Source organism: Pelmatolapia mariae, linkage group LG17, assembly GCF_036321145.2.
Source record: "Pelmatolapia mariae isolate MD_Pm_ZW linkage group LG17, Pm_UMD_F_2, whole genome shotgun sequence".
Lineage (NCBI taxonomy): Eukaryota > Metazoa > Chordata > Actinopteri > Cichliformes > Cichlidae > Pelmatolapia > Pelmatolapia mariae.
In genome coordinates this window covers 23,866,692-23,893,712 of record NC_086242.1, presented here as the reverse complement: position 1 = coordinate 23,893,712, position 27,021 = coordinate 23,866,692, and the positions used below count along the sequence as shown (strand labels likewise).

Here is a 27,021-nt window from a genome sequence, read left to right as displayed (position 1 = left end):
ATCTGTTTACCTGTCTGTCTTTTTCTTTTGTCTGTCTGGTTTTCTGTTTTAGTGTTTGGTTGTCTGTTTGCATTCTGTCCATCTGCCTGTCTGTCTGCTTGTCTCTCTGTTGCTCTGTCTGTTTGGTCATCTATTTTTTTGTCTGTCTGCTTGGTAGCTTGTCTGTTTGTCTGCCTGTTTATCTGTCTGCCTGCCTGTTTGTTTGTCTTTTTCAGTTGTCTGCTTAGTTTTCTGTTTAGGTGTTTGGTTGTTTGTTTGTCTTCTTTTTGTCTGTTTGTCTGTCTGTCTGTCTGTTTGTCTTTTGGTCTGTCAATCTGTCTGTTTGCTTGTCTGTCTGTTTGTTTGTTTGTTTTTCTGTTTGTCTGTCTGCCTCCCTGTTGTGACTTTGTGCCCTGACTCTCAGGTAAATTTTGAAAACAAAAAACATCAGCAGGCTCTCTCCCTACTTCTGATGGTGTTTTCTCGGCCAATCAGACCATGTGGTGACAGATATATACACTGATTCTGGCTTCCTGAACCACAAACAGAGAGCACCTATTCAGACCTGAGTGGGCTGCAGGTGAGTGTGTGTCAGAGTCTTACAGGTGGTCCAGAGGAAGAATCAGCCTTGAATACAAGCAGAGGCCCTCTGAACTGGATTCACACCTAAAACTTGATTTAGGTGTGACCTAAGCAACCTGAGGTTACTCACGTAAACATGCGGGTTCTGTTCCCTGTGGCATGCTCCGTGCTGTTCCCCATGTGGGTTCCCATGTTTTTTACTGTGTTGTTCCACGCAGCAATCTCAGTGAACCCCTCTGCACTGCTGTGAAAAATAAAACTTTAAACGATCTGATCCTCATTAAAGTTTTCACACAGAGCTGAAACAACTTCACAGGTGTGACTTTTTTGAGCCTTGAGTCTGAAACAGGAAATAGACTGACTGCATCATCTTCAACACAAACCCTCTCTTACTGAGGAGGTGAGTTCTATATATTAAGATAAACAAGTGGATGTTCCACTGACCGCTCACAGTGATCATTGTAACACAATTAAATATTAGTAAACATTTAGAAACATCATGTGACAACTCAGTCTTTCAAAAGGACGTCCGCTTTATTCCCACTTTATTCCCACTGTAATTCCAGTGTATTTGTGGATTATTCTCTGGCCTCTGAGACGCTTGCTGCTCCGGTGTGAATTGATATTTTTATCACATGAACAAACTAATGACTAGTTAACATATTGATCATCACAAGTTTAAGTGGTTACTCAGAAAGTAACTCAGTAGGTTCTCTCAAACTATAGTTACTTTCCGCAAAAAGTTGATTCTGTTCATCTCAATGTATGTTCATGTAGGTTCTCAGTCTTCCAGGTCATGGTAGTCTAAGGAGCTTGGAAAGAAAAGAACTGGACTTCTTTACGTTTCACCTCTCATCTGAAAAGCTTCTTCAGTTCTAAGACCAAATAGTGGAAAGTCCCAGGTATTTAAGCCCTGATAAAGACCCACACCCTTTTCACCCTTTTGAATATAATAGTAATAGTTGGTCAATGACCCTCTTGAGGGACAACCCCCGATAAAGCTTAAATACCTGGGACTCACCACCATTAGGTGTTTCCAGGCTCCCTTCAGCGATTCATTTGGATGTAGTGTTTTCAGTGGGAGAAACATTTCATCACTTAAAGTTTGGCTCTCATCATCCACTGAGTGTCATCAGGACACTACAACACCATCCCACAGACACAGCGGCCAGCATCTAAAGAAAACTCCAGGCGATCCAGGAGAGAAGAATGAAAACTGCTGCCTAAGCAAAAACCCTTAGTGATCTCTTTTGTGTCAGGAGTATCGGAACAGCTGAGACACATTTTCTTCAAACACCATGTCTGTGTGGCTTTCAAACCCAAAACCCACTGCGCCAAAAAATGGTTCACCCCAAGGATCCAGTCCCCCAACACAAACAGAATAACATAGTGTACACTCTTAAGTGCGTACAAGCCATTTACGTGAAAAGGGAAAGACCATCTCTGTATCGAGGAGGGGGCCTAAAGGTACATCTTTCACAATCTTACAATGTTGTAATTGCAGCCATTCCCCACCTCTTTGTGAATGGCACTCATGGCCATTAAACAATAATCGAGAAACTGGCATCACAGCTCATTGTTCGTCTGTGGTGCTAGTTTCAGTCATTAAGCAAATGTACTGTTTGTAAGGTTAGAAATCTGCAGTCAGCTGAGACTGAAAAAGACACTTGGATGAGTGACGAAATGTTTCTCCCACTAAAAAGGCTATGTCCAGATGAACAGAATCAACTTTTCCTTACTAGGATGATTGAGCATGCATCAAGACAGTTACTTTTGTATCTGTCAGAGTTTCACACCTGGAGATCAGTCAAAAAGATTTAATGAACTGCTGATCAGTGAGCTGAATGATTGAAAATTATTAGTAAACATGTTGATTCATCATTGATCATTTAACAATCAATCAGCAGGTCAGCTGGTACACATTTACTCCACCAAGTAATCTCATTTCTTTACAAAAACATGTGAAATGAGTAAAGAGAAGAAGAAGACTGGGAGTTTATCTGGATGTAGTTTAGCAAGATGACATGTTCATACCTGATGTTACTTCAAAGTTCTAACAAGCTGGTGCAGGAGTACCCAGACTTTCTGTCAGACTCACCTGGTGTTGTTGTGATCGGCCAGATGAGGATTTGACATGTTCACATTTTCACGTCTGTGGAAAGAACAGAAAACGTCTCTGTAATCAGCACACACAAACAGGAAGTCCAGCTGACACCTGCACCTTACCTGAGACGTCCACGTGGAGAAGGAAGAGGTGTCACCAAAACAAAGACCACCATGATCATTATCATCACCATTGCCATCATCCTCTGGAGTGGAGCAGAGAGAGTCGTCATCCTCATCAGAGAGAGTGACATTGAAGGCATCATGCTGCCTTTTAAACCTGCTCGTTGTTTACACAGAAACATGTCAGTGCCGCCTGAAGGTCAGCTGAAGGCCGACGGGATGAGTGATGAGTCGTTTCACTATTTACAGTGGGTTTTATCAGCAGCTCGACCTCGGCGCTGTTTGTTCTTCACGGGGAAGAGATCATCGGTTCACACGCAGTGATCTCACTGTGATGTCATCAGTTCTCAGTGTCTATGGGAAACTTCATTAAACATCCGAGTCACCTGCAGGTGAGAACTCAGGTGTTTTTATGTTAACCGCCAGCTTCCTGTGAAGTCACTGTGAGGTAAGAGATATTCCTGTGTGTGTGATAAGGCTCCGCCTCCTCACAAGTCACCTGCAGTAATTCCTGCTGTGAGAACAGGTTCATCAGCTATTTGATGAACACCTCTGTCCCACTAAGTCACACGCTGACTTCCTGTCATACTGTGCAAGTCAACCTGTTACCTGCTAAAATGTTTCAGGTGGTAAAGGGTCTTAATGCATGCTCAATCATCCAGGTAAGTAAATCCCAAAAGGTTTATTCTGCTCATCTGGATGTAACGTTTTCAGTGGGAGAAACATTTCGTCACTCATCCAGGGGACTTCTTCAGTCTCAGCTGACTGCAGGTTTCCCCAACATTATAAAAAATACATTTGCACAATGACTGAAACCAGCCCACTGAAAGAACAATGGGCTGTGAGGCCAGTTTCTTGATCATAAATATGCAAATTGTCATGATCATTGATCAAAGACCACTGATCAATCGCAATGAGTACCATTCACAGAGAGTTGGGGAATGGCTGCAATCACAGCATTGTAAGATGGCGAAAGATGTACCCTTAGGCCCCCTCCTCAATTCAGAGATGGTCTTTCCCTTTTCACCTAAATGGATTCCTTGACTCTGCACTCAAACCAGCGTTCTTCCCTGTCCAGGATGTGTGCATCCTTATCATTGAAAGAGTGTCCACTGGCCTGTAGGTGTAAAAAGACTGCGGAGTCTTGGCCTGATGAGGTTTTTTTTTTTGTTGTGCCATCCGCCTCACCAGAGGTTGTTGGTTTCACCAATGAATAAATCATGGCAATCAACCTGGCACTTAACAGCGTACACTATATTACTCTGTTTGTGTTGGGGGACCTGATCCTTGAGGTGGACCAATTTTTGGTGTATTGTGTTTTGGGGTTTAAAAGCCACAAAGCCTGAGTTAGTAAAGGGTTAAAATACTCCGTGGTACACAGACCTGGCTGTGTTTGTGTTTCCTGTTTTATATTCAGGTCACAGTGCTGAACTCTGGGAAAACATCGGCAAGGGAAGGTCATGTTCCAGCTCCCAAGGAGATCACCCCGTCACCCTGTGACAGGAAGCAGTTTATGTCGAACGTGAGTGCAATGTTATCAATAAGTAAATGGACTGATGCTTATATAGTGCTTTTCTACTCTCCCAGAGTACTCAGAGCCCTCTATACAACATGCCACATTCACCCAATCACACAAGAACCTTTTTTTCTAAGCTTTTAGTGCTTCCTAGCTATCATACACTGATGGATGCATCAGAGAGCAACTTGAGGTTAGTATCTTGCCCAAGGATACTTGGCATCCAGACTGGAGGAGCCAGGGATCGAACCACTAACCTTCCAATCAGTAGATGACCTGCTCTACCTCCTGAGTAACAGCCACCCATGAGCCCCCCCCATCCCATCCCATCCCATCCCATCCCATCCCATAAGCGTGCAGACTTTCAGGTTAATGTGGACTCGCTCTGAGGCTGACGATACAAAGACACTGAAGCACATGGAGAGTTCTCAGACACGCGCGTGCTCGATCAGCAGGACTTCAGGTTTATGATTTATTGATTTTTAAAGTCTGATGTGATGGACACAGAGAAGCTTCACTCTGATAAAAAAAATTTGGGGGGTTTTAGTTCTAGAGCTTCAAAAGCAACAAAAACACAGTTTCGAAGTGATGACGATATCCCATTGTCCCTACCCTCACCTGTGATCATTAGCTCTGGGGAGTAGCCAAAAGAATAAGGTTGCAGGTACAGGCAGCAGAAATGAGCTTCCTCTAAAGGGTGGCCGGGCTCTTCCTAGAGAAAGGGTGAGGATTTCAGTCATTTGAGAGGGGCTTAGAGTACTGCCACTACTTCTCCACATTGAAAGGAGGTAGCTGAGGTCCTTCGATATCTGACCATGACACCTCTTGCATTTGGATGAGGTCCCAAGACAGACCCAGGACAGGCTGGAAAGTGTGTTAAATCTACTGAACAATAATTTTCACCTATTTGCATTTACAACATTTTTTTCTGACAGAAACGAGATGATAACTAAATAAAAAGTAATGCACAAGGACAAAAACTGTGACAAAATGTATCAACAATACGAGATCCAATCAGAAGTTTTAGGTTGTGCAGAATCTTGCAACCAGTTTGAAAGTGATCCAGTCAGATGTAACTTCCTTGTGCAGTAAGGTTAGATGAACACATCTGATCTGAAATGGTGCAGCTAGCTCGCTGTTTGTCATGAAAACACCTAGGAGGGACAAAGAGCAGACATGGTCCTTTGTGAGAACTTATTGAATCAGCTCTGCCGTAACGTTGGGATATTTACTCAACTAGAGAAATTAAGATGAATGATCACAACTGGCTGGGAAATGACTCACTTTCCTCCGGATCAGCTGGTGGAAGAGGTTGGCAGAAAATGGACTATCATAAACAGCATCAAACATCTGACTTACTCACACCTGTCTGCTGATTAGCTTATTTCTCCTCCTCCATTGTGAGGCTCAGGTGGATTTTGTTTTGTGGTCAGAATTAGCTGACCGCCACCCCATGACACCTCCACTGAGCAACACCAACAAAGATGAAACATGCCTCATAATTTAAACTGCAAACAGGGAGCTTTATTATGAAAATCCAATCAAAGACTTCCTGTTAGCTTCATTAAGCTCAGACCAAGCAAACTTTATCCTCAAGTTCTTGAATGACCTCTGGCCTTTGTGTAAGTTATTCGGGAATTTCTCAGGTCGTGACCCCTGCTGCAGCTCACAGATGTTCTGAGTGGTGGGTTCATGGATCCTGGTGTTTAGTCCAGGGTGTCTTTAATGTTCCTGAAGGACCTCCACACAGACACCAGGAGGACAAGAATACACAGAATTCCAGATGGCGCTGTGAGGAGTTTGTCTGCTGCTGACTGACACTGGCCATTTCTGCTCGTGTTTAAACCTTAAAGCTCATCACACCCAGGCTGGAAACAAGGAGTAGCCGTGACCTGTCAGGCGTGTGTGCATCCGTCAAATTAAACCAAAAAAACCCTTTAAACAACAAGTTTATTTATTCATTTATTCGCACATCTGTTCACGTTTATAAGTTAACACATCTGGAACAAACACCTAGGAGGGGCAGGTCACATGACTCAAGCAGGTTTAGTCTAAAAACGATCACATGGGCATACATCACTTCCTGGAAATAAAAGTAAACATCACTGCACAAACACATCGGGACAAATCTGTGAACTGCATCAGCGCGACTCGCCATCTATCGGAAGTCTTCGGCAGAGAACATGCCCTTGGCACGGCGCAGGATGGAGTCCTTGGACGCATCGTACGGGTGCTCTTTGGACGGGATCTCCAGCACGGCCGGGATCGACTGCATGTGGGCATCAATGGCGTGCCGGATCATCTCAGCGATGAACTGATTTATCAGGATGATACCAATGTCGTTACGTGCCAGGAAGCTCCTGCAGAGGAGAAGAAAAAGAATAGCCCCGTTAGTCTGCTATGCCAAAGTCCAGTCACAATTTAACATCCTCAGAACCCGAGAAGAACCAGCGGAGGTGTAACAGGAAGTAAATGAAGGCGTGGTGTTTCTGAGAGTCTCAGAGGACTAACATTTCTCTCTGGTCTGTTTGTTACTGCTGAGCTTAACACAGGAAGTCAGACCATTTAAATTATTGTCAATTTAACATCATCCGTCTCTAACGGTGGCTTACAGAGGTTTAGATGTAAAGGATATTCACAGATGAGTTCAATGACAGCAGAGAACACAGGAATTCTACATCTGAAACATCACTGTAAGAGCTGGTCTGTTTTAAGATATCAAAAACATTTCCAAACTCAACAGTGATGAGTTAAATCAGCTGATTTTTGAATGGAGTCTGGTGTGTGTCACACAGCACATGAGACCATTAAGGAAAATTTCAGGAATACAACCCCAAAGCACCAGACCAACTTCTCTGAAGCTAACTGATAAATGCAAGTCAACAATTAAACAAAAGGAAAAAATGTGTTAAGCAATCATAAAAGATTATATATTCTAAAATATCATAATTAATATAAAGTATTTAAATTTGTGCTGATATTAAATCCTTCATTGCAAATGCTGATTTCATACACACAGATTTAATAAAAAGCTCTGGTTCTTCAATAGAGTCCGGTGTGAGAGCTAACATGCTACATTTACAAAGATCGCGATTATTTATGTGTAGTTTTAATGAAGTCAGAAAGACTGAATAACTATTAAAATACACCGATTTCTGAAATCAGGTTCAGGAATCCACAGAAACAGACTGAAGTCTTTTCTAATTTTACGGCGTTTAACAGGTTAAGTTCATTTCATGAAGATTAGCTGAGAGCTGGATTAATATATTGATCGGCTGATCAATCCATTACACTCTATCCGACGATCATCTAAGGGCTGAAAACTCAGGATGCTGGATGTAGTTACAGACTGGGCCCAAATACACCAGAATCCATTCTCATTTTCACCAAAAAAGCAGCCGGCCTCCTGTCCTACAGCCAGCGTTTTTGAAGTCACCGAGGGGTTAATACTGTTCCAGGCTGGTGCTGTCCGAATTATTATAAAACCGATCTGACTTTTGACCCACGAGGACCACCGAGACCTTCGGTCAGGTGACACTGACAGAAACACGTGAAAGGAGCGTTAAATCGGTTGATTTTTTAACACATTTTGGTGTGTGTGTGTGTGTGTGTGTGTGTGTGTGTGTGTGTGTGTGTGTGTGTGTGTGTGGAGTCCATCTTACTTGAAAGTCTCCTCGATCTCGGTGATGCTTGTGTCCTTCTCCACCACCAGAAAGTTCGGTTTCCGGTTCTTGTTCAGTTCTCCGATGCCGCCGAGCAAGAAGCCCGTGCACGTGTCCTCGTCTCCGATCACGGCGATCAGTTTCCCGCGGCCGGCCATCACGGAGATGCAGGTGAGATTCCCGGAGAGAAACACTCAGCTTCACGGGACACGTCATGTGAGGGATCAGCTGACCTGCACTTCCGCTTCAATATGGCGCCCCCTATAGAAATTAAAAAAAATATGAACGATCACTCGTTTATTTGATCAAACTTCCTTTGTGTGTGTGTGGTTTATTTTATTTTCATCTTTATCGGAATGGCAACAATGAGGTCATATTTAGACAGCAACGTCCTCGGCATTAATCCAAACATTCCTAAAATGTCACAAACGTTTATTCTTATTTATTTGATAATCGGGACAAGCGCAGAGCGTCAGTCCCGCACTGTGCGTGAGTGTCTGTATCTGTCTCTTTTGTCCGACAGCACATGAAGGCCTCAGCAGTCACGTGAGGCTCTGTGATAAAGACGGAAATGCGCAGCTGTGGGCTGTAGAAGCAGAAGAAGACGAACATGGTGAGTTTAAAGTTTTACTTTGATTCTCGTTTTGGGTTTTTTTTTGTTTGTTTGTTTGTTTTTTAATACAGCGTTCAGTGCCTCGGTGAGGCGTTCACGGATCTCGGACTGTCCGCTGTGTGCCGTTCACTAACGCTGTTAGCTTCCTGTTAGCCTCTCTATGAACAAGGAGGATAAACACGCGGAAATCCTTCCCTTCAAAAAATGAAACCCAGAGCGCTCCATGGGTGAAGCTTGGAGCTCTCTTCAGAATTATAATCACTGATAATCGGGCTCAATGCAAATACCTGTGGGACAGCAACAGCGCCCCTCTGCAGGAACGGAGTGGTACAAACAGAGAGGAGGGGGAGTGACGTTCGAAGCGGGTTTACCTGCGCTCTGGGGTCTCACCCGTGTTCCTGTGAAACAGGGAGTGTGTGTCATGTATGCAGGACGAATGTAATCATGGTAAACAAGAAACCATCTTTAAATGGGTAACCCCATTGGCGGCTGAGGACCACAGGTCGTACCTGATGAAGATCCAGAATTATTACTGGACGAATGATCTAAGGCTGTTTAGTGAGTCTCTGAAGCTTCGACCTGAAGAAACGCACTTCTTGTCCTGCTGATCTTCGTTTATCAGTGAACCAATGAGTCATCAAACATCACTTCCTTTTAGCTTCATGATGTTATCCTGATGATGTCTTCCTCCTTTCAGGCCACAGCGGCGCTCACTGCGGGTCTGGAGCGGATCCCGGACCAGCTTGGGTACCTGGTCATCAGTGAGGATGGTGTCCTGGCCGTGAGTCTCTCTGAGCTTTTAGATGTTCAGTTCACAAAGAAGTTCTTTATGAATGCAGTTTGGTTTTTATTTAACCGCACTCATTGTTAAATAAGGTGATTTCTGCATGGAGTCTGGTGCTCAGGCTAGTTTGGTCACACAGAGACCAGACTCCATTTAGATTTAAGCTCATTTAACATTTCTACAGGTTAAACTGAATTCACATTTGATACTGCGAGCTGAACTCTGCTCTTTCCTCAGATTATTCTGGACTATTAAAGTACTGTAAACTGGGTGAAATAAGGATACTCAGATTATTAAAATAGATTAAAGAGTCAAGTTAAGTCTATTGATCAGAAGAGGATCAAAGTGATTGATTATTGATTACTGACCAGTCTGCAGGCGAGCTGGAGAATGACGAGCACACAGCAGGTGTCATGATGCAGATGGTTCGAACAGCGAGTCGCTTCAGGTTATCAGGATCAGCTGATCCACCCTTCAAACGCATGTCAGGTATCACAAACACACCTGCACAGTCACTTCATCAGCTTCAGTAAAAACAAACATCACTCGGGTGTTTTGCTTTGTTTTTCTCTTAATGGTGTCATCACTGTCACATGATTCAAACCTGGCGCATCATCAGCAACGTTTTCATGTATTTGATGAGCACGTTGTTCATGTTGCATGATGGGATACAAAGCTCAGGTGGAACCCTGTGACTTCAGGTGGACTAACCTGTGTGTGTGTGTGTCTGTGTGTGTCTGCAGTGATCCTGGACGACTTTGTGTACACGGTGACGGTCTCTGGTCAGAAGGTCTTTGTGGTCAAACGTCAGCACAACCAGCAAGAGCCAATCAGTGTGTAGGAGCTCAGCTGCGGTACAGAGTTGCCATGACGATGATGTTTTTGATGTTTAAAGTTTGTGTGAAATAAAAGTTTTTGAACATGAAACTTTTGGTCTGATCGAGTGGAACTGTGAAGGTGTGAATGCTGAGGATCCTACCTGTAGGACCTGCTGTGAGCAGACCCTAAAAACCTGCCCACCAATTTTCCACCCTTTCGACACCTTCGTGTACAAAAATGTAGACACACAAAGTCTGCCATAAAGTCCTCATACAGTAACATTTTGTTCTGCTTTCTGGGAAACGTGGCCGAATGTTCTAGTCGTGGTCGTTGGCCCGCTTCCTTGGTGGCTCGGTTTGGCTGGGTGCCGGGTGGTCCTGGGCGCCTGGGGCCATGCTCTCAACTCTTACCAGGGTGGTCGGCCTCTAGCAGGATCGACTGCCCACTGCCGCTGGTCCTCTGGGACTGTCACCCCATCTGGGGCCTCCCTCCTTCTGCTGGGATGGGTGTGCAGAAGTCACCGAGATGTGTGGCCTCAGGTCTTTGGTACACTTGGGGGCTGCAGCTGGTGCGGTTATCCTGGTTCCATCTGTCTGCCTCGGGGCATCGCTGCAGTTTCTCACCCTCATTATACATTTGTGACAAAGACACATGCATTCTCATACTCATATACTCATATATACTCACTCATAATGTAATACCTGAAATAACACAAACACAAATGAATAAATAAAAAATGGATAAATAAAAAAAGATTCACATGAAGGAGGAGCCTATTAGATTCTATCGAGTTATTTTTGAAAAAGCAAAATGTGTTGGGCACCAGCGAGCCATCACATCATAATTCTGATTGCAAAAGCTGCCCGAGAGGACAGGATACAAAAATGCCCTTCACTTCCAGTGAAACCACATTTTTGAATCTCCCTGCCACTGCAGTATAAAAACATGCATTCTGTAATGTCATCATTTAATTTTGAAGAAAAGTAGTGATATTTGACATTTTTACTATACCAGTTTCAACCATTTTCCCATTGTAGACCAAAGCATGACATTCTTGTATTTTTGCCAGTTATGACATGAAGCCATGTGACCACCAGGGGGCCCCAAAAGTAATTTATATGGAAATCAACGTCTGATTCATCGATGGAAACAGAACAGAACAGACAGGCTTTGTGTGTGATGGATGCATGTGTGGGTGAGGATGTGCAGGTTCTGCAGCATGTGACCTGGTGCCCTCTACAAATAGACGGGATCCACTTGCAGGTGGAAGAAGAGCTTCTTTTTAGGCCTGTGCAGAACCAGTACACATCTCTCCTTCTGGTCGAGCTGATGGTAGCAGTGACAGCATTTGTGTTTTCTGTGAGGGCAGGAGCAGAGGTCTGTCACTCTGCCACCATTGCTCCGGGGCTTTCTCCTTCTCTCATCAGTAATGAAAGGTTTCCTCAGCCAAGCTGCAAGCTTATTGGCTGTGAAAGGAATCAGGTGCATAAAAATGCTAACAAGAGTTTTTGTTTTTGAATACAGTAAAGGCAGGAGGCCATGTTTATCCTGAAGCACCTCTGCAAAGATACATCTCTCCAAGACAGGGGTGGGCAACACCAGGGCTCGAGGGCCGGTGTCCTGCAGGTTTTAGATGTCCTTGATCCAACACAGCTGATTCAAATGGCTAAATTACCTCCTCAACATGTCTTGTAGTTCTCCAGAGACCTGGTAATGAACGAATCATTTGATATAGGTGTGTTGACCCAGGGTGATTTCTAAAACCTGCAGGACACTGGCCCTCGAGTCCTGGAGTTGCCCATCCCTGCTCCAAGATGACCTTTATTCACCCCCAAATTATTAGTGCATGTTTACAGATATACACACTCTCTCAGATGCACACACACACTACACAAAAAATACTAATGCAATCAAATTGATTTTGTTGCTGATCTTTAACACATCCCATCCCCATACTATTTATCATATGGAAAATATTTAGTTTTCTGTGAGCTTTTTCAAAAATGCTCAGCTGTTTAAACTGGCATTTAAAGGGTTAAAGTCCTGAAAATAATTTAATGTTTGATCATTTTGAAAAAGGCTTATGTTGATTTAGTGATTTACAAAAAAAAAAAGCAGAAAAATTATTGCTGTATGAGGATTTTATGGCAGATTTTGTCCGTGTACATTTTGACACAAAGATGTCAAAAAGGTGCACAATGCATTAAAAGTATGGATGACATGTGAGAGTTAAAGATGCTTGACTAAAAAAAAAAAAGACTTAAAAGAATTCCTGCAAAAGTTCATGCCACACGCTTTAACATAGACACGATTGGCAAATAAATTAAAAAAAAAAAAAAGGTGAAAAAAATGAAATGTACAAAGATGCCCGAGGAGGGGAGAAGGGTTAAACAAAAGTTTTTGGACTTGAGGGTAGAAGTCTGAGCTCCACCTCCATTTTAATCCAGGTGCTCTTCAGACACCAAGACCAGGGGTGCATTCCAAAAGTTCCTCCTGTCCGCCTATTGCAGGCCTGCGGCACTCCCTCATCTCGGTCTTTCAGCCGTTCCACTCGCAGCTGATTTTTTTTTTTTTTTTACTGAAGTGAAGCGGCTGCGTCTTCATATTTAAATGATAAACAAATGTTAACAGAACATCCTGGAAACGCAAAGTCCCAATCATTTGCCCCACTTAGTAAATCTGTCCATTAGCCCATAAAATTAAATCCAATATCTGATTGGTGAATCAAAGGTCAGCAGATCTTCAGGCCTATGTAAACATGTCATCACGCCATTAACATTGAATAAAGTTTCTCAAACAGAAAGTAGAACACACAAGTGAGAAGAAAAAAAAACCTTTATTGCATCATGGTCTCAGTTTCTTCTTCACTTTGATAAGGAATGACGAGGCCGCCACACTTGGCTCTATGGAATGAGTCTTCACACGACCAGGTGACCATCACCTGCCATAATTCCCGCCCCAATGCCCAGGTGACTGTCACCTGCCGTAAGCCCCGCCCCTCCTCCTGTCACATGAATCTGAGTTAAAACATGCGGATTAAAAGAAAGAAGATCTAACAAACACCTGAAGAACAGAAGAAGAGGATGATGGGAAATCAAGGTGAGCTCAGAGTCCATGACATCACTTCCTCCTACAGACACACAGGTATAATTTAAAAAAAAAAAGAAAAAAAAAAAAAGAAACATGGAGCGATGACACGCTCCTCCTCTTCCTCAACTGTACATGGTGACATCAGCGGCTGAAATCAGTCTGCTTTCTGCTTCCTGTCAGGTGGTCTAACGCTTCGACAGCTCATTGGACAGCCAGTCCAGTCCCTCGTACAGACCTGTGCCCTGCGTCGCACAGGTGGCCTGCACGTGCCACTGAAACACACAGATCAGCACAGGTGAGCGGGCAGGTACAGGGAGCACACACAAGTGAGTTTGCCTGTCTAAACAGATTTAGCTCCATGAGTTTGTGACAGTGACATCAAGACCCCTGAGTGGATTTTCTAACAACCAGTTAGGATGCGGCTGTAAAATTAAAACCCAAGGGTTCCGCCCATTAGCACTGATATCACAGGTTACCAGCAGAGGGAGATATTTTATTTCAAGCCAACATGAAAATACTTGTGACTACACAGACATTATTAACACTTTTACATGTACATCCATATCAGCCACCTAACTTAATCGATTCGGATGATTAATGGAATGGACTTAATGGAATTAATGGAATGGACGCATTTTTGCTCACTACCCACATCGTGGCTTTAAATATATAATTTCCCCATGCTGGTAGTGCAGATTACTGCAGCTTCAACATGAAGCTTTGTCGTGATATCAGGTTGGCTGATGTGCTCAGAGCTCCACCCCTAGAACAATGCTGCAGGCTCATTTGAGGTCACCCCACTGTCTCCTGTTTTGTATACTGATTGACTGATTATTGATTTTACAGTTACAGAACTGAGCAAGAAAAACAGCTGAGAACTTAGATCATCAGTCAATAAACCGTGGAGGGAAACATGAGAAAGAGAACTGAGTCTGTAGTACTGATCAGTGCGGGTAGGTTTATTGATCCTTACGGTTCTGCTGCGCAGGCTGTGCAAACCCAGCTTGTCGGTGAGCTCGCTGACCCCCATGGCGTTCGGGAGATCCTGTTTGTTGGCGAACACTAGAAGGACCGCGTCCTTCAGCTCGTCCTCCTGGACCTGCACAGAGCCATGTGACATACAGTCAGTGGTTTCCATGACGATCATGAGTCTAATGATAAATAACTGTAAAGTGAACAAAGGGACTGACCATCTTAGAGAGCTCCTCTGCCGACTCGGCGACTCGCTCCCTGTCATTACTGTCCACCACGAAGATCAGACCCTGTGATCAATACGTCAGTCATCGGTCATCGATACAATTAATACAGCAATACAGTGACTAATGGATCCTACCCACAGTGAAAGTCTGTGCTGTGTTTGTCTAGCTGCAGAGTCAGGGATCTAAAATAAGCTCCTCAGGTGTTTCTGAGGGGGAACGCAGCCGTGTTAGGATAACCTGCGCAGGTGTGCAGGTCTCATGTTTGACTTTGTTGATTTTTCTGCAGCAGCTCTGTAAAGCTGCGGAAACACAAACCTGACGTTCTCACAGCACTGAAGAAATCGTTTATTTAAGTTCAGTTGCTTTTCTCACTGAAAGTTCGATTAACAAAATATTTATGCTTCAAAACGTTTCTGAAGCAGTTCCTGGACTTTTTACTGATTATATATTTAAGCTGGAATATCTGGAATAATGATGATGATGATGTTGTACACTGGGTTGTTTTGCTGCTTTATTACTGTTCAATAAATCATTTCTTTTACTAACATGAATATACACATAAATGTCACTTCTATTCTTACACACGTTTGACATTTTATACTTTTAGATTTATTTATATAGAATTATTTCAATGGACAGCAAATGCACTGAAACTTCATTCAAATATGCACCAACTGTTCTGATAAATTGTGAAATTATGCTATTCTATTCTACTCTATTCTATGTGACTTATTGCTAAAGAAGAGCTTTATGGCTATAAAGATATGATGAGATAGAGGATATAAATGAGGAATATCTCAGGACAGATCAGATCAGTGAGGAGTCACAGAAGAAAACTTCTCATGAATGTCCAGGTAAACATAACTGAACCAGATCAACCTGAACGTCTCGGTCCTCAGAGAGAGCAAAGTCCCACACCTGCCTCCACCTGAGAGTTCTGCTTCTGTACCTGTGTGTTCTGGAAGTAGTGTCTCCACAGAGGTCGGATCTTGTCCTGACCGCCAACATCCCAAACTGTGAAGCAGATGTTCTTGTACTCGACTGTCTCCACGTTAAAGCCTGAAACACACACACACACACACACACACACACACACACACACACACACACACACACACACACACACACACACACACACACACACACAGAGTTGAGAACAGGTGACTCTTTGTCAATTTTTTTTTTTTTTTTTAAACTTAACGACCTTCAAACATTCCAAGTCACAGGAAACAGAATCACTGACAGGAAACTACACATCCCATCAGCCCGCTGAGAACCAACAGTAAATATCACAGTACAACAGTGACTGTGACGTTACTCTAATGTTAGAGTGAAGCAGTAGCACTGAAATACCTGCACAAATACCTTTGTAAACTGAAACTATAAGCCTGAGGATGACTTGACTATAAACGCTGATGTTTCAGTTCTCCATAATTGTAGTTTTAATGGTTACATATCTACAGCTGTGTTAACGCTGGTGGTGTTTATAAAGTTTAGTTTGTATTTACCTGCTTTAAACGTTTATTTTTTCCATCGTAAGTGTGTGTCTGCACTTTCATCATTTATGTTTCTTGTTTTGGTACTTTATTTATTCAAACTAACAGGTGACTCTTATTCTAAAAGGCCAATCGACCTGTAGACGCAGTCAGACTTTTAATTTGAAAGGAGAAGTTTAAAGGAAATAGTGCAAGTACACCTGGCGAATCCTCACTCAAACTGATCAGTTCTGATCAATACGCACGTTCAAACCACCTGACTACACAGTCGGCAGATTATTGATCACATGACCTCATCTGGTCCCTGAGTCCTGATGACATACCGATGGTGGGGATGGTGGTGACGATCTCTCCGAGCTTCAGTTTGTAGAGGATCGTAGTTTTTCCAGCAGCGTCCAAACCGACTGAAACACACATCAAAGATTACCCCAGTTTAATTAAATGTCTCACAGTGGTTCAAGTTTAACCCGAGATTACTTAAACCTCATACAGCGAATGAAGACTAATCTGAGATTACTTAAACCTAGATCAGAGTCCAGCTGCTGGTTTAAAGCTCAGATCAAACCCGGTTTAATGGTTGTTATGAACCTAATAAGATGACACCGGTACAGTTTGAGGCTTAACCCCAGTTTACAACATCTTAACCCCAGTTTAACCCCGGTTTAGACCCTAATTTAACCCGGTTTAACGGACTGTAATCAGCCTGCTTCCTTCCGTTAGCTCCGAGCTAACAGCCTCTTGCTTCTCCGAGCCGGACTTTTGCTTCTCCGTGCACGGGAAGATCGGCCCCGCGGTCCGCAGGACTCGGTGAGCGGGTTCCTGGTAAAATGAGTCGGTGTGTGGTGCTGGTGAGCCCGCGGAGCCGCTTGCAGCCGCCCCGGAGCCCGGCCGGTTAGCCTGTTAGCTCGTTAGCCTAGCCCCCGCTTACCCATCAGGATCCTCATCTGTTTCTTCCCGAACAGTCTAGAAAACAGCGACGAGATTGTGAGGCCCATGGCTGCGGAGAGGAGGCGGTGGCAGGTCACACACTGATGGCGGGCAGAGCCGGAGGTCAGGGAGCAGCGGCGGAATGGAGCCGAGAAGGCGCGGAGCGGAGCGGAGCAGAGCGAACTGAGGGCGCAGCTCCTCTCGGTGCCACGTCCAGGCCAACGCGGAACAAATGACGTCACTGCTGCGCTTAAAAAAAACAAAACTTTATTAACAGCTTAGCAAACACCGCGGCGTTCACTGTCCGCTCAAACACCGTACATTCCAGCTCTGCGCATAAAGTGAAGTTCATGGGCTGCGAGGAACGCTCTCGGCTCCGGGATAGCCATTTATATTAATACGTTTAATTTATATGTATATATGTCACTATGTTCACATCATTATACAACAGAACATAACAAAGTGAAGAAGAAAAATAAAAGAAAAAAGTGTTTTTTTTCCCAATAAACAATCAATTCAGAATACTGTATTGCTATCAGAAATTCAGATTCAGAAGACTTTATTTATCCCCAAGGGGAAATGTTAAACATATTGATAATAAATATATATATCTGCTTTATTGGCTGTGTTTGGCTCTGATTTAATTTAAATCAGTGAGTTTTTAATTTAAATCAGCTAAAAAGAAATCATCCTATTCTGCATTTTCCTGACGTCCGTGAACAAAGTAGTAAACTCCCGCCTCCTCCGTCTCAGTCACTTCCGGTTCGGTCCAACATGGCTGCTGTTGACAGATGAAGCTTTGAGTCGGATTTTACTCATCGATTAGGTCGATTATTGACCAACTGTGACGGACAGATTGTGAGTTTGTGATCCGGATCGAACCGGTTTGTGGGCAGTGTGAGGAGAGACGATCAAAGCGGCGGAAAAATCAGTCAAAGGGAGAAACAAACATTGAGAAAGAGAAAGAGGTGAGAAACTGTTTTCCTCCTCCTGCTTCTTTTGTGTTCCAGCACAAAGTTTCAGCTTCACAGAAACCATCCATAGATAATTGATCGATGAGTGATCTGAACAGCTGTTCTCTGTTTCCCCTCTAACAGGAAGTCACTGCTAAGGTTTTGTTCATGTTCGGGTGTTTGTGATCAGAAGCTCACCTGAACAGACCTGGTCAGACCTGGACGAGGTCATGGAGAAGTTCGGGATGAGCTTTGGTGGCGGTCCGAGCAGGAAGGAGCTGCTGGACACGGTGGAATCCCAGAAGAAGCAGCTGATCCAGTACCAAACCCGCTTTAGGGATGTGGTCCGGGCCTACAAGAGCCTCCTGAAGGAGAAAGAGGCACTGGAGGCCAGCCTTAAGGTGCTAAGCGTGACCCAGGACCTGGACCTGACCCAGAAGGGTTCGACCACCGCCACACCGGAGCTCACCGAGGATGGCTGCTCGCTGCACAGCGAGGACAGCGTGGACACGGCGGCGTCTCTGGACATGGCCAGCGAGACTACGAGAGGCGACCAGAGCGAGGAGGACCAGGCAGAACTGGGAGGAAGGCTGGTGGTACGTTACTTTGACAACTGAACTTAAATCACCAGAACACAGTTAGAACGTGATGACATCATCATCGCCATAACGCTCTGATGATGTCATGTCTTATTCTCTGACTCCATGTTTGTTCTGTAGGGATCTGAACCTGATGGCAGCTCTGAGAGTGGCAGTGTGGGGACAGAGCAGCAGCAGGCTACACCCCCTCCAGGCATGGAGGCAGACCGCAGAGTCGCCCAGTTGAAGAGCCAACTGAGCACGCTCACAAGCTCCCTGGCCACGGTGACGCAGGAGAAGTCGCGAATGGAGGCGAGCTTCCAGGCTGACAAGCGGCAGCTGAAACAGGAAGTTGAAGAGCTTCAGGAACGTCTGGTCTCCGTGACAACACAGCACGAGGCGGAACTGCACAATCTGCAGCAGCAGCTCGCTGAAAGTCGCGCTCGCGTCATTACGCAGCAGCACGAGCGCGAGCAGGAGCAGGGGGACCACGCCCAGCAGCTTCGCGAGCTACAGAGGCTCCTGCAGGCCGAGCGAGACCTCCGGCAGGACGCCGAGCTCCACCTCCAGGATGCCAGCACCGCCCTGCTTGTAACATCACAGGCCGTGGACCGGGGGGCGGAGTCCGAGGCTCTCCTGAACCAAGTCAAGGAAGAGAGAGACGAGCTGAGGCGGAGGCTGCAGGTCGCCGAGGAGGAGCAACGAATGCCCGACCCCAGAGTGGACGAGCTGCAGCAAGAATTGAACAAGCTGAAGAACCAGGTCCAGGAGCAGGTCCAGCTCGAGACCCGCAAGGTGAGCACAGAACCAGGTTCAAACAAAGTCCCAATAAAACAGGTCCCAGTGAACCTGGTTTAACCACATTAAACAGTTGAAGCTCTAACAGACCAGGTAAAGTAGAACAGGAAGTGAGCTCATCTCTGTGTTCGTGTTGCAGGTGTGTGATGCAGAAGAGCGCGCTCGTGAGCGTGCTCAGTCGGCAGAGGCTCGGGTGGCGGTCCTGGAGCAGCGTGTGTCGGAGCTGTCGGAGCTGCTGGGCTCGTGTGAGAAGGCGAGGCAGCGTGACCAGCAGGCAGCGCAGAGGCTCCGCGATCGTGTGCTGCAGCTCGACACGGAGAACAAAACACTCGCCATCGCCGCCTCCAGCCGGGCGACCTCTGACCTCGGGCCAGACGAGCAACTGGACGTGGGGGCGCTACGGGAGAAGCTGCAGAAGGTGAAGAAGCTGCTGCTCCTTGCGGCTCAGAGGAACCCCGACCAGAACATCCAGGACCTGGAGGTGGAGCCGGGTGCAGATGCAGCGGCAGCGGCTCTCGCCTATCAGCAGGAGCTGCGGCAGCTGAGGGATGAGTTTGAGCGCTACAAGGTGCGAGCACAGGTGGTTCTGAAGAACAAGAACGCCAAAGATGGCTGCCAGGCGCGGGAGCTGGAGGAAGTCCGCGACCAGCTCGCCGAGCTGCGTGAGAAGTACATAAACCTCCGCATGCAGAGTGACGAGGCCGAGGCCCACCACCGCCAGCAGCTTGATGAGCGCCAGCAGCAGGCGGTGTCGCTGCAGCAAGCACACCGGCAGGAGGCGGAGCGTCTGGAGGCACTCCACCGTGATGAACTGTTGCGACTGGAGGCGGAGCTTCACAAGCAGCGTGAGCGCACCATGGCGTTGCTGGATGAGAAGGACCGCGAGCTGGAGAGGCTGCGGGCCGCTGCCGCCACACTTAGCTGGTCCAGTCGTGCTGATAACACACCCGCTGACCCTCAAGAGAATGGCCCTGACACAGAGACCGACGCGATCAGCCAGGCACTGCGGCAGGCCACACCCAATGAGTCAACACTGCTGCTGTACGCTGACCAGCTCGCACGTAAGGAGGTGGAGGTGGGCGCGCTGCGGCGGCAGAAGAACCGGCTGGAGGAGGACACGCGCCAGCTGCAGGCACGACTCATTGCAAACGCCGAGTGCCATGATGAGGAGGTGGCAGCCCTGCGGGACCGCCTCGAAAAACTGATCCGGGACCAGAGCCGCGAAGGCGCCAACATGGAGTACCTGAAGAACGTTGTGTACCGGTTTCTGACATTGCAGGACGCCAACGGGCGCCAGCAGACGCTCACTGCCATCCTCACCATCCTGCACTTCAGCCCGCAGGAGAAGCAGGATGTCACGAGGCTGCAGGGCAGCACCTGGTGGGTGGGACGCAGGTAGAGCACCTGAGGAAGAAAACACTCACCTGCAGGAAGAAAACCTGGACAGCTGAGCCAGTGAAGGCATGGCTTCGTGCTGCGCTTGAGGGCATCTGCGTTTTTCATCTTCCTGGTGTTTCTCTGATGGTTTGCTGCTCTCTGAGCATCATGTGACTTTAAACACTACAAACACATTAACATGTGACCTTTGCTGGTCAATCAGCTGATGTATATTTTTGATTCAGATTAAAATATTTTTCCTGCTTCAGTCTGTGTCCGAGCTTCAGTGAAGTGCCTTGATGATGACACAACTCTAAATACGATTTGCTTTGCCTGGTCCAGCCTCTTCAGGTGAGATCACCTGTCTACAGCTGCAGTTCCTGCTTTTACTAGCCTCTGATTGGCTCTGGTCTGAAAAGGTGAAGCTAAATGCACGTAACAGGTAGAATGCAAACTGTACACAATGATGGAAAAAATTGATTTGTGAGGAACAGTGAACACGCCGCCTATGTCAGATTACAGGTGAGCCAGGTGTTTTTGAAGCCTGAAGCTTTGTTTTATTTCACGTTTCTGACATACACACGTCACACTGATCAAATACTTCACCACTCAGCTTCTCTAACATCTGTCCACATCTACAAACGCTGCCTTCAGGAGCACAGAACAAAGTCAGAAATGTTCATAAATGTGTTTGCACTGATCTTCACTCAGACGTTCAGATGTGGAGCCTTAATTATTTTTATATAAAATAAATAAGGAAAGAGAAACAAAGAATCAGAGGTTTCCTTCTCGAGGTCTGAAACTAAAGCAAGTCTGAAGCATGAAAGAGCAGCAGCATGAAGATCAAAGGTTTATGATGACGTCATCAGACCACAAGAAGTTGCATTTCACCATGACATGAGAGGAACTTAAAGCCTTTCTGTTCAGTCTGAATCCTGGAGGACATTAGAATAAAACAAACATGAATAAAAGTCAGAGGACAGGAAGTGCTCAGACTTTAATTTCAAAATAAAGGTTTACAAACAAACAGAAAGTGGAGCTTCATTCTTAGTGTTACATTCCGTTTGTGGAGATGATAGAAAAATACGACTTCTGTGAAACACAAACAGCCTGATTCCACCGTCAGAGAAACCAAAACATCAGAGCAGCAGCTCGATGGAGACAGGTAATAAAGTTTAAATAAAATTTAAATATTCCAAAAACTGAAGATTTGAGCCGATGTTGGTTTTTCTGTGGAGTGTGAAGATGCTGATGAACACAAGCGTGCGTCCTGGCTGTGGGGTTAGCTGTCGTCACGGTGACGCGCCTGTGCCAAGCACACTCTGCAGGTCGGCAGGCAGCGAGCTGATGATGGAGGCGATGAAAGAGTCGAGTTTGTCCATCACACCGTCTCTGAGCTGCAGCTGCTGACGTCGAGCTTTAATCTGAAAAGCCACACACACTTCCTGTCCTCAAAAACTAGACTTTTGACATGAAACCAACAAAGAAGAAGCAAACGATCCTAGTTGCAGGCCACCACCTCACTTTGGATTAAACCCGGATTAGGATCCTGAATTATTATCATAGCTTCATTTTCACAACAAAGTTTCATCTCTAATCTTTAAAATAAGAAACCAGAAAATATTTTCCCCCCAGTCTCCTTTGCGGCCCAGGACAGCATCATCTCCATCACAAATATGATGGATTTTACCCCAAACATGAACTGTTATTACAGGCAGACGTCCCAGCGTTAGTGAACGCCTCAGCGTCCATGGTCACTGAACGCATTGTCATGTCCAGCTTCAAACTATCAAACTACCTCACTTTTGATTTAACTCTCAGGTAACTAAAATCTTTTTCACCTGCAGTTGTAAGTTTTACTTCTTCAAATTAATTTTTATCCTAAGCTTTTTACCTGTAACACAATTATACCTGAAACCTTTTTTTCCTCGCTAACAAACTTCCTGTTGGAACTCACCAGCTTCTCTCTGAGCTTCAGAATCAGATCCACAACCTCCACCTCAGACTTGTCTTTGGTCCATCCCAGCAGGTCCTGCAGAGGACACACCTGGATTAGGGGCTGCACAGCTGGCTGATGGTCGAGCATTTTCGCTCAGGTAACTTACCGCATCGCAGATAACTTCCAGGTGGAGACTCTCTAACTTCTGTGTCATCTCTCGGTGGCGGTGACGGTACCAGCCGTCAAAGTTCGGAGACCTGAAGAACTTCCTGAGATGGAAACAGGAAGTAGAAACTTAAAGACAGGAAGACAGAAAACACCTGGATCACTCACACCTGTGAGGCTCACCTGTACAGTCCTATCCAATCACCTCTAAGCAGAGAGGTGAGCTGCGGGCCCGCATGGTCCAATGTGGACAGGAACTCGTCCTGACTGAAGGGGCGGATCTGAGGCGGCGTCTGAACAGAAACACAGGAAACGTGTAACACAAGACAGCACTGTGACCTCATCACCACCACTCATTTCCTGTTTACCTTCCAGGGCGTAACGGATCTCTGCAGGGGCATCAGACTCGCCATGTAGCGTTCCTATTAGACAAAACAGGCTGCTTACTGAGAACTGCTCCGTGATTGGACAAGTTGTGCTTACATCATAAAGTACAGGCAATGCGAGCTGATTGCGCAACTACTTACCAGGGGGATAATGAAACTCTGCGTGAGCTCCAACAGGTGTCGCCTCAGGATGGCACTCTGCACCTCCGACGGCCGCTTCCTCTGGATCCCCTGCAGGTAAACAGTCCGTCAGCGACACTCTGCATTACCTGTGTGTGAGGTGTGCTCAGGTGTGCTCACCTTCAGCAGCCTCTTAATCAGGATCTTGTCCTTGTGCAGAAACGTCTTGTAAGCCGTGTAGATTCCTGCCAAAACAAACCTTCAGCATGACAGACATCTACCTGCTCAGGTACAAACACGCCCCCACCGGCTTACCTGGTTTGGTGTCAAGCGTTTTCAGCTTAGAAAGTTTCTTCACCTTCACCTGCTTCGGTAAATCACCTGGAAGACATCAGAGACGGGACGCATACGTGAGTAAAAAGGTCACAACAAGAACGGTGAAGACGACCTGAACAGCACACGCCTGACAGCCATGGCACTTCACACGGACAGGAAGCTCACAGTGAACATGCAGGAAGAGGAGGAATACGGCGTACCTGCCATCTTGACCTCTCCCAGCCGGACGATGTGAGGCCAGCTCTGAAACGTCTTGATGAAGAACGGGTTGGTGACGCCCAGCACGACGCTTGGTCTGAACAAGAGAAGAAGAAACAGGTAATCACACGTGAGGCTGAAACATCTGTCTACCGCTTTCCTAAACTTAGGCTTTAAGTGTCCTACGGGTGTGTTTACAGCACAGGTGTGTTCAGGCTCCAGGTGAGCATGACTCACGGCGCCTGCGTCCTGGTGGTGTACTCCCTGAACTCGCTGTCATGGATGGTGAAATAGGGTCGGAAGTCGCAGCAGAACTTCAGAGGGCTGATGGAGCTGTGGACACACACCGTTATCATGGTAACAACAGAAACACCATACTCCGATTGGATGCTGGGGGCTCGTTGTGACCCCTCAGTTACCTGATGAGAGCCAGGACTGTTTCCGAAGAAACAGTGGGAGATGGAGCCATAATGACAAGCGGCTCCCCGAGCAAGGTAAGTTCCCAGAGCATCTGCAGGTGGATTAGAATGGACTGGAAACACCTGAGCAGGACACGGGTGAGACTGAGATTGACCAATCAGAGAGCACACCTACACCTGAGAAACATAGAACACCTTAACGAGTACTGACTTAAACAGGTCCAGCTCGTGGATGGTGGGCAGGAGGGTCGGCGCCGGCAGCAGGTTCTGAGCACGCATACAAAAAACTTTATTAACAACAACAACAAGAATAAACATTATTAACAAGATCAAAGCAATAAGATCTCACCTCTTTAGCCGTCTGTCGCAACGGACTTCCCCCAGGTTTGTCGAATTTAGAAGGAATCCTCACCTGATACATGAGACACACAAACACCTGTAAACCACATCCCCTCTGTCACCTGTGAGCCAGGCCACTTCTCTCCTCACCTGTAAGATAACACCCATTACGGGCAGGTTGAGGGTCTGCCCAGGTACAGGTGAAGGCCATTGGTCGATCTCGTTACAAACTACCGGGATGAGCAGAGGAAAAACACGTTAAGGACCGTTCTGAAACCTGATTGGCTCCCAGGTATGATCCAAGTATGATGTCATTACCTGCTTCAAGGCAGGGCTCATGCTTCTCAAAGAACTCAGGTGCAATGGTCTGCATCAGCGAGTGGAACAGGTGAGTGTATGGCAACCTGGACACCAGCACCAGGGACTGAAACACAGAGTCAAATGACTATCACCATCATGACCACCTGTGAGCAGGTGAATACAGGTGAACACAGATGTGTTTGGTGACCTTCTGGAAGTAGCCCCTCTTCACAGAGACGTCCTTCACTTGTCTGAAGTAGACGTAACCGAAGAAATGCGCCGTTTCTCTCTGACAGACAGAACAGAAATGTTACGCACCTGTGAGGCTGAAGCAATCAGCCATTCAGGAACCAGGTGAGTCTCACCTGCAGTGTGACGGGAGCGTCACGGTTGTAAAGGTCGTCTCTGAGCCTTGATGTTCGGCGACCGACAGACTGACGGAAGCGGAAGCTAAACTGAGTGTCCCCAAGGCACCCTGGGAAATAACAGACAGCCCACGTGACCTCTGACCTCCAACTTCTGACACCTGCAGTATTAATTAGCATTACCTCAGCTTACCTGAGTATGAGTCAGGGAAGGACAGGTAGCAGATGCTGGTTTTCTGTCAACACGAAACAGAATCAGTGAAAGTCTACTTAACAACACTTACAGGTGATCAGGAAGCTGAAGATATTTACCTCTTTCTCTGTCAGCTTCACATCTTGAGGATAAACCAGCTGAAAGTAAACACAGGGGAAAACATTTCAGAATCTGCTGAAAATTCTGATGTTTTTAAGTTTTTCCGATCTGAGATAGCAAGAGAATCAATAGCAAGAGAGGATTAATTTAACTTGCATGTCGCCCTTTGTTACCCACAATCTTCTGATGAGCAGTTGCACAAAAAGTATAGAGTCTATAATATTTGAAATGGAGTTTTCTACATCAGGTCTGCAGATATCTTACAAACTCCAAACAAAAATAGTTTAATTTAAATGTATTCAATTTAAGATTAATACACACAAATCACACTTCAGGTAATCGATTGGTTCTATGATGAGCTCAACAGCAGTCTGATATTGTTATTATTTGTATTATATTACAAAACGTATCAGAATAATCATGAGAAAACTATGAGTTTTTTTAAACACGGATTGGTGCTTCTAGGCCAACATAGCCATCTTTAATCCACAGATACAACTCATTCTTGAGTCCCACCACCAAACCCAGAATCCTGCTGATTTTACTTCTGCTGCCTTCCACGGATCCTTTACTATCTCCTCCATTTACAATAAACCGGACGTTAAGTGTCTCAGTCATTACCACCTGTCCTTTACAGAAAGTATTCACATTTTAACACAGCATTCATCTTTATTTACCTCCACAATAAACTGAGCAACACCAGGTACAGGCAAGACAAGGCGAACACTGAGCGGTCAGATTTTAACGCGATACAGGTTGTACGCTGACTGCATGAAAGCTGAAGAGACGAGAATGTTTTCAGCCTGGTTAGTGTTTACCTGTTCAGGTGCGTTTCTCCACAGGTCACATGTGAACAAAGAATTCTGGGGGGGGTTTAATGGAGTTTGGTTCAGACAGAGGAGCGGCTGTTTTTCAACTGAAATTACTCATCAAACCTCCGATCATCGCTTCCAATCCTTTGATCAATCAACATATCGATCACTAGCTATGCTAGCGATGCCAGGCTAACGTACCTCAATTGCTTGTCCGAGCTCCAAGTCGAACGTAACGACGCACGCGCACTCCAACCAGGAGGAGAAGCGGGCCCACCGGCTGCGGCTTTCCGCGCGCCCCGCCTCCTCCTGCTCCTCGTGTCGGGGAGAACCGGGACCGTCAAATGGGTCCATCACGGCCGGACCAAAGCGGCAGCAGCTCCGCGCATCACCATCCGAGCCTCCATCACCATCAGCGGACAGAAACCGGAGAGAGCTCCCCCTGCTGGACAAGAGAGAATGAACCCACACACACCCCTGCTGGAGCCCCGCGGAATTACAAATCAAGGCTGCCGGCTTTTATTTATTTATTTTACTAGTTTCTACAGATTTTTTACTGTCTGTTACCCCAACAAATACATCCACACAAGTTTGATCTCTTATAAGAAATAAATCACTGCTTTCTGTAAACGAAGTACCAATCGGTGCAGCTGGTTGATCAATCAGTATCAATCATATTTTGAACACTATACCGATTTACTTTGAAAGTATATATCACCCATCCAAGTTA

The 27,021-nt window shown here is 45.9% G+C and overlaps 5 protein-coding genes across 5 annotated transcripts; 2 read left to right on the top strand and 3 right to left on the bottom strand.

The window, feature by feature from the left end:
- Positions 1–6,236: 6,236 nt before the first annotated feature.
- On the bottom strand, positions 6,237–8,200 carry atp6v1f (ATPase H+ transporting V1 subunit F). The gene is made up of 2 exons (XM_063500848.1): positions 7,966–8,200; positions 6,237–6,663 (listed from the first exon to the last, which is right to left on the bottom strand). The coding sequence occupies exons 1-2, from the start codon at positions 8,121–8,123 to the stop codon at positions 6,462–6,464; spliced, it is 360 nt and encodes a 119-aa protein (XP_063356918.1). The 5' UTR covers positions 8,124–8,200; the 3' UTR covers positions 6,237–6,461.
- Positions 8,201–8,464: 264 nt separating this feature from the next.
- Positions 8,465–10,284, top strand: lamtor4 (late endosomal/lysosomal adaptor, MAPK and MTOR activator 4). Its single transcript, XM_063500849.1, has 4 exons — positions 8,465–8,578; positions 9,276–9,359; positions 9,734–9,851; positions 10,106–10,284. Exons 1-4 carry the CDS (start codon positions 8,576–8,578, stop codon positions 10,201–10,203), a joined length of 303 nt encoding a protein of 100 aa, XP_063356919.1. The 5' UTR covers positions 8,465–8,575; the 3' UTR covers positions 10,204–10,284.
- A 2,714-nt stretch (positions 10,285–12,998) lies between these two features.
- LOC134646614 (ADP-ribosylation factor 4) lies at positions 12,999–17,127 on the bottom strand. The gene is made up of 6 exons (XM_063500450.1): positions 16,895–17,127; positions 16,290–16,370; positions 15,420–15,529; positions 14,462–14,533; positions 14,245–14,370; positions 12,999–13,543 (listed from the first exon to the last, which is right to left on the bottom strand). Exons 1-6 carry the CDS (start codon positions 16,959–16,961, stop codon positions 13,457–13,459), a joined length of 543 nt encoding a protein of 180 aa, XP_063356520.1. The 5' UTR covers positions 16,962–17,127; the 3' UTR covers positions 12,999–13,456.
- A 536-nt stretch (positions 17,128–17,663) lies between these two features.
- gcc1 (GRIP and coiled-coil domain containing 1) lies at positions 17,664–20,867 on the top strand. The gene is made up of 4 exons (XM_063500888.1): positions 17,664–17,861; positions 17,991–18,442; positions 18,566–19,219; positions 19,362–20,867. Exons 2-4 carry the CDS (start codon positions 18,077–18,079, stop codon positions 20,619–20,621), a joined length of 2,280 nt encoding a protein of 759 aa, XP_063356958.1. The 5' UTR covers positions 17,664–17,861; positions 17,991–18,076; the 3' UTR covers positions 20,622–20,867.
- A 711-nt stretch (positions 20,868–21,578) lies between these two features.
- Positions 21,579–26,735, bottom strand: dennd6b (DENN/MADD domain containing 6B). Its single transcript, XM_063500449.1, has 20 exons — positions 26,493–26,735; positions 25,479–25,517; positions 25,360–25,402; positions 25,167–25,276; positions 25,010–25,090; positions 24,820–24,925; positions 24,652–24,731; positions 24,512–24,574; positions 24,374–24,429; positions 24,163–24,285; positions 23,981–24,076; positions 23,746–23,840; positions 23,525–23,590; positions 23,390–23,454; positions 23,231–23,320; positions 23,072–23,125; positions 22,887–22,996; positions 22,705–22,807; positions 22,557–22,631; positions 21,579–22,023 (listed from the first exon to the last, which is right to left on the bottom strand). The coding sequence occupies exons 1-20, from the start codon at positions 26,643–26,645 to the stop codon at positions 21,892–21,894; spliced, it is 1,740 nt and encodes a 579-aa protein (XP_063356519.1). The 5' UTR covers positions 26,646–26,735; the 3' UTR covers positions 21,579–21,891.
- Between the last annotated feature and the right edge of the window lie 286 nt (positions 26,736–27,021).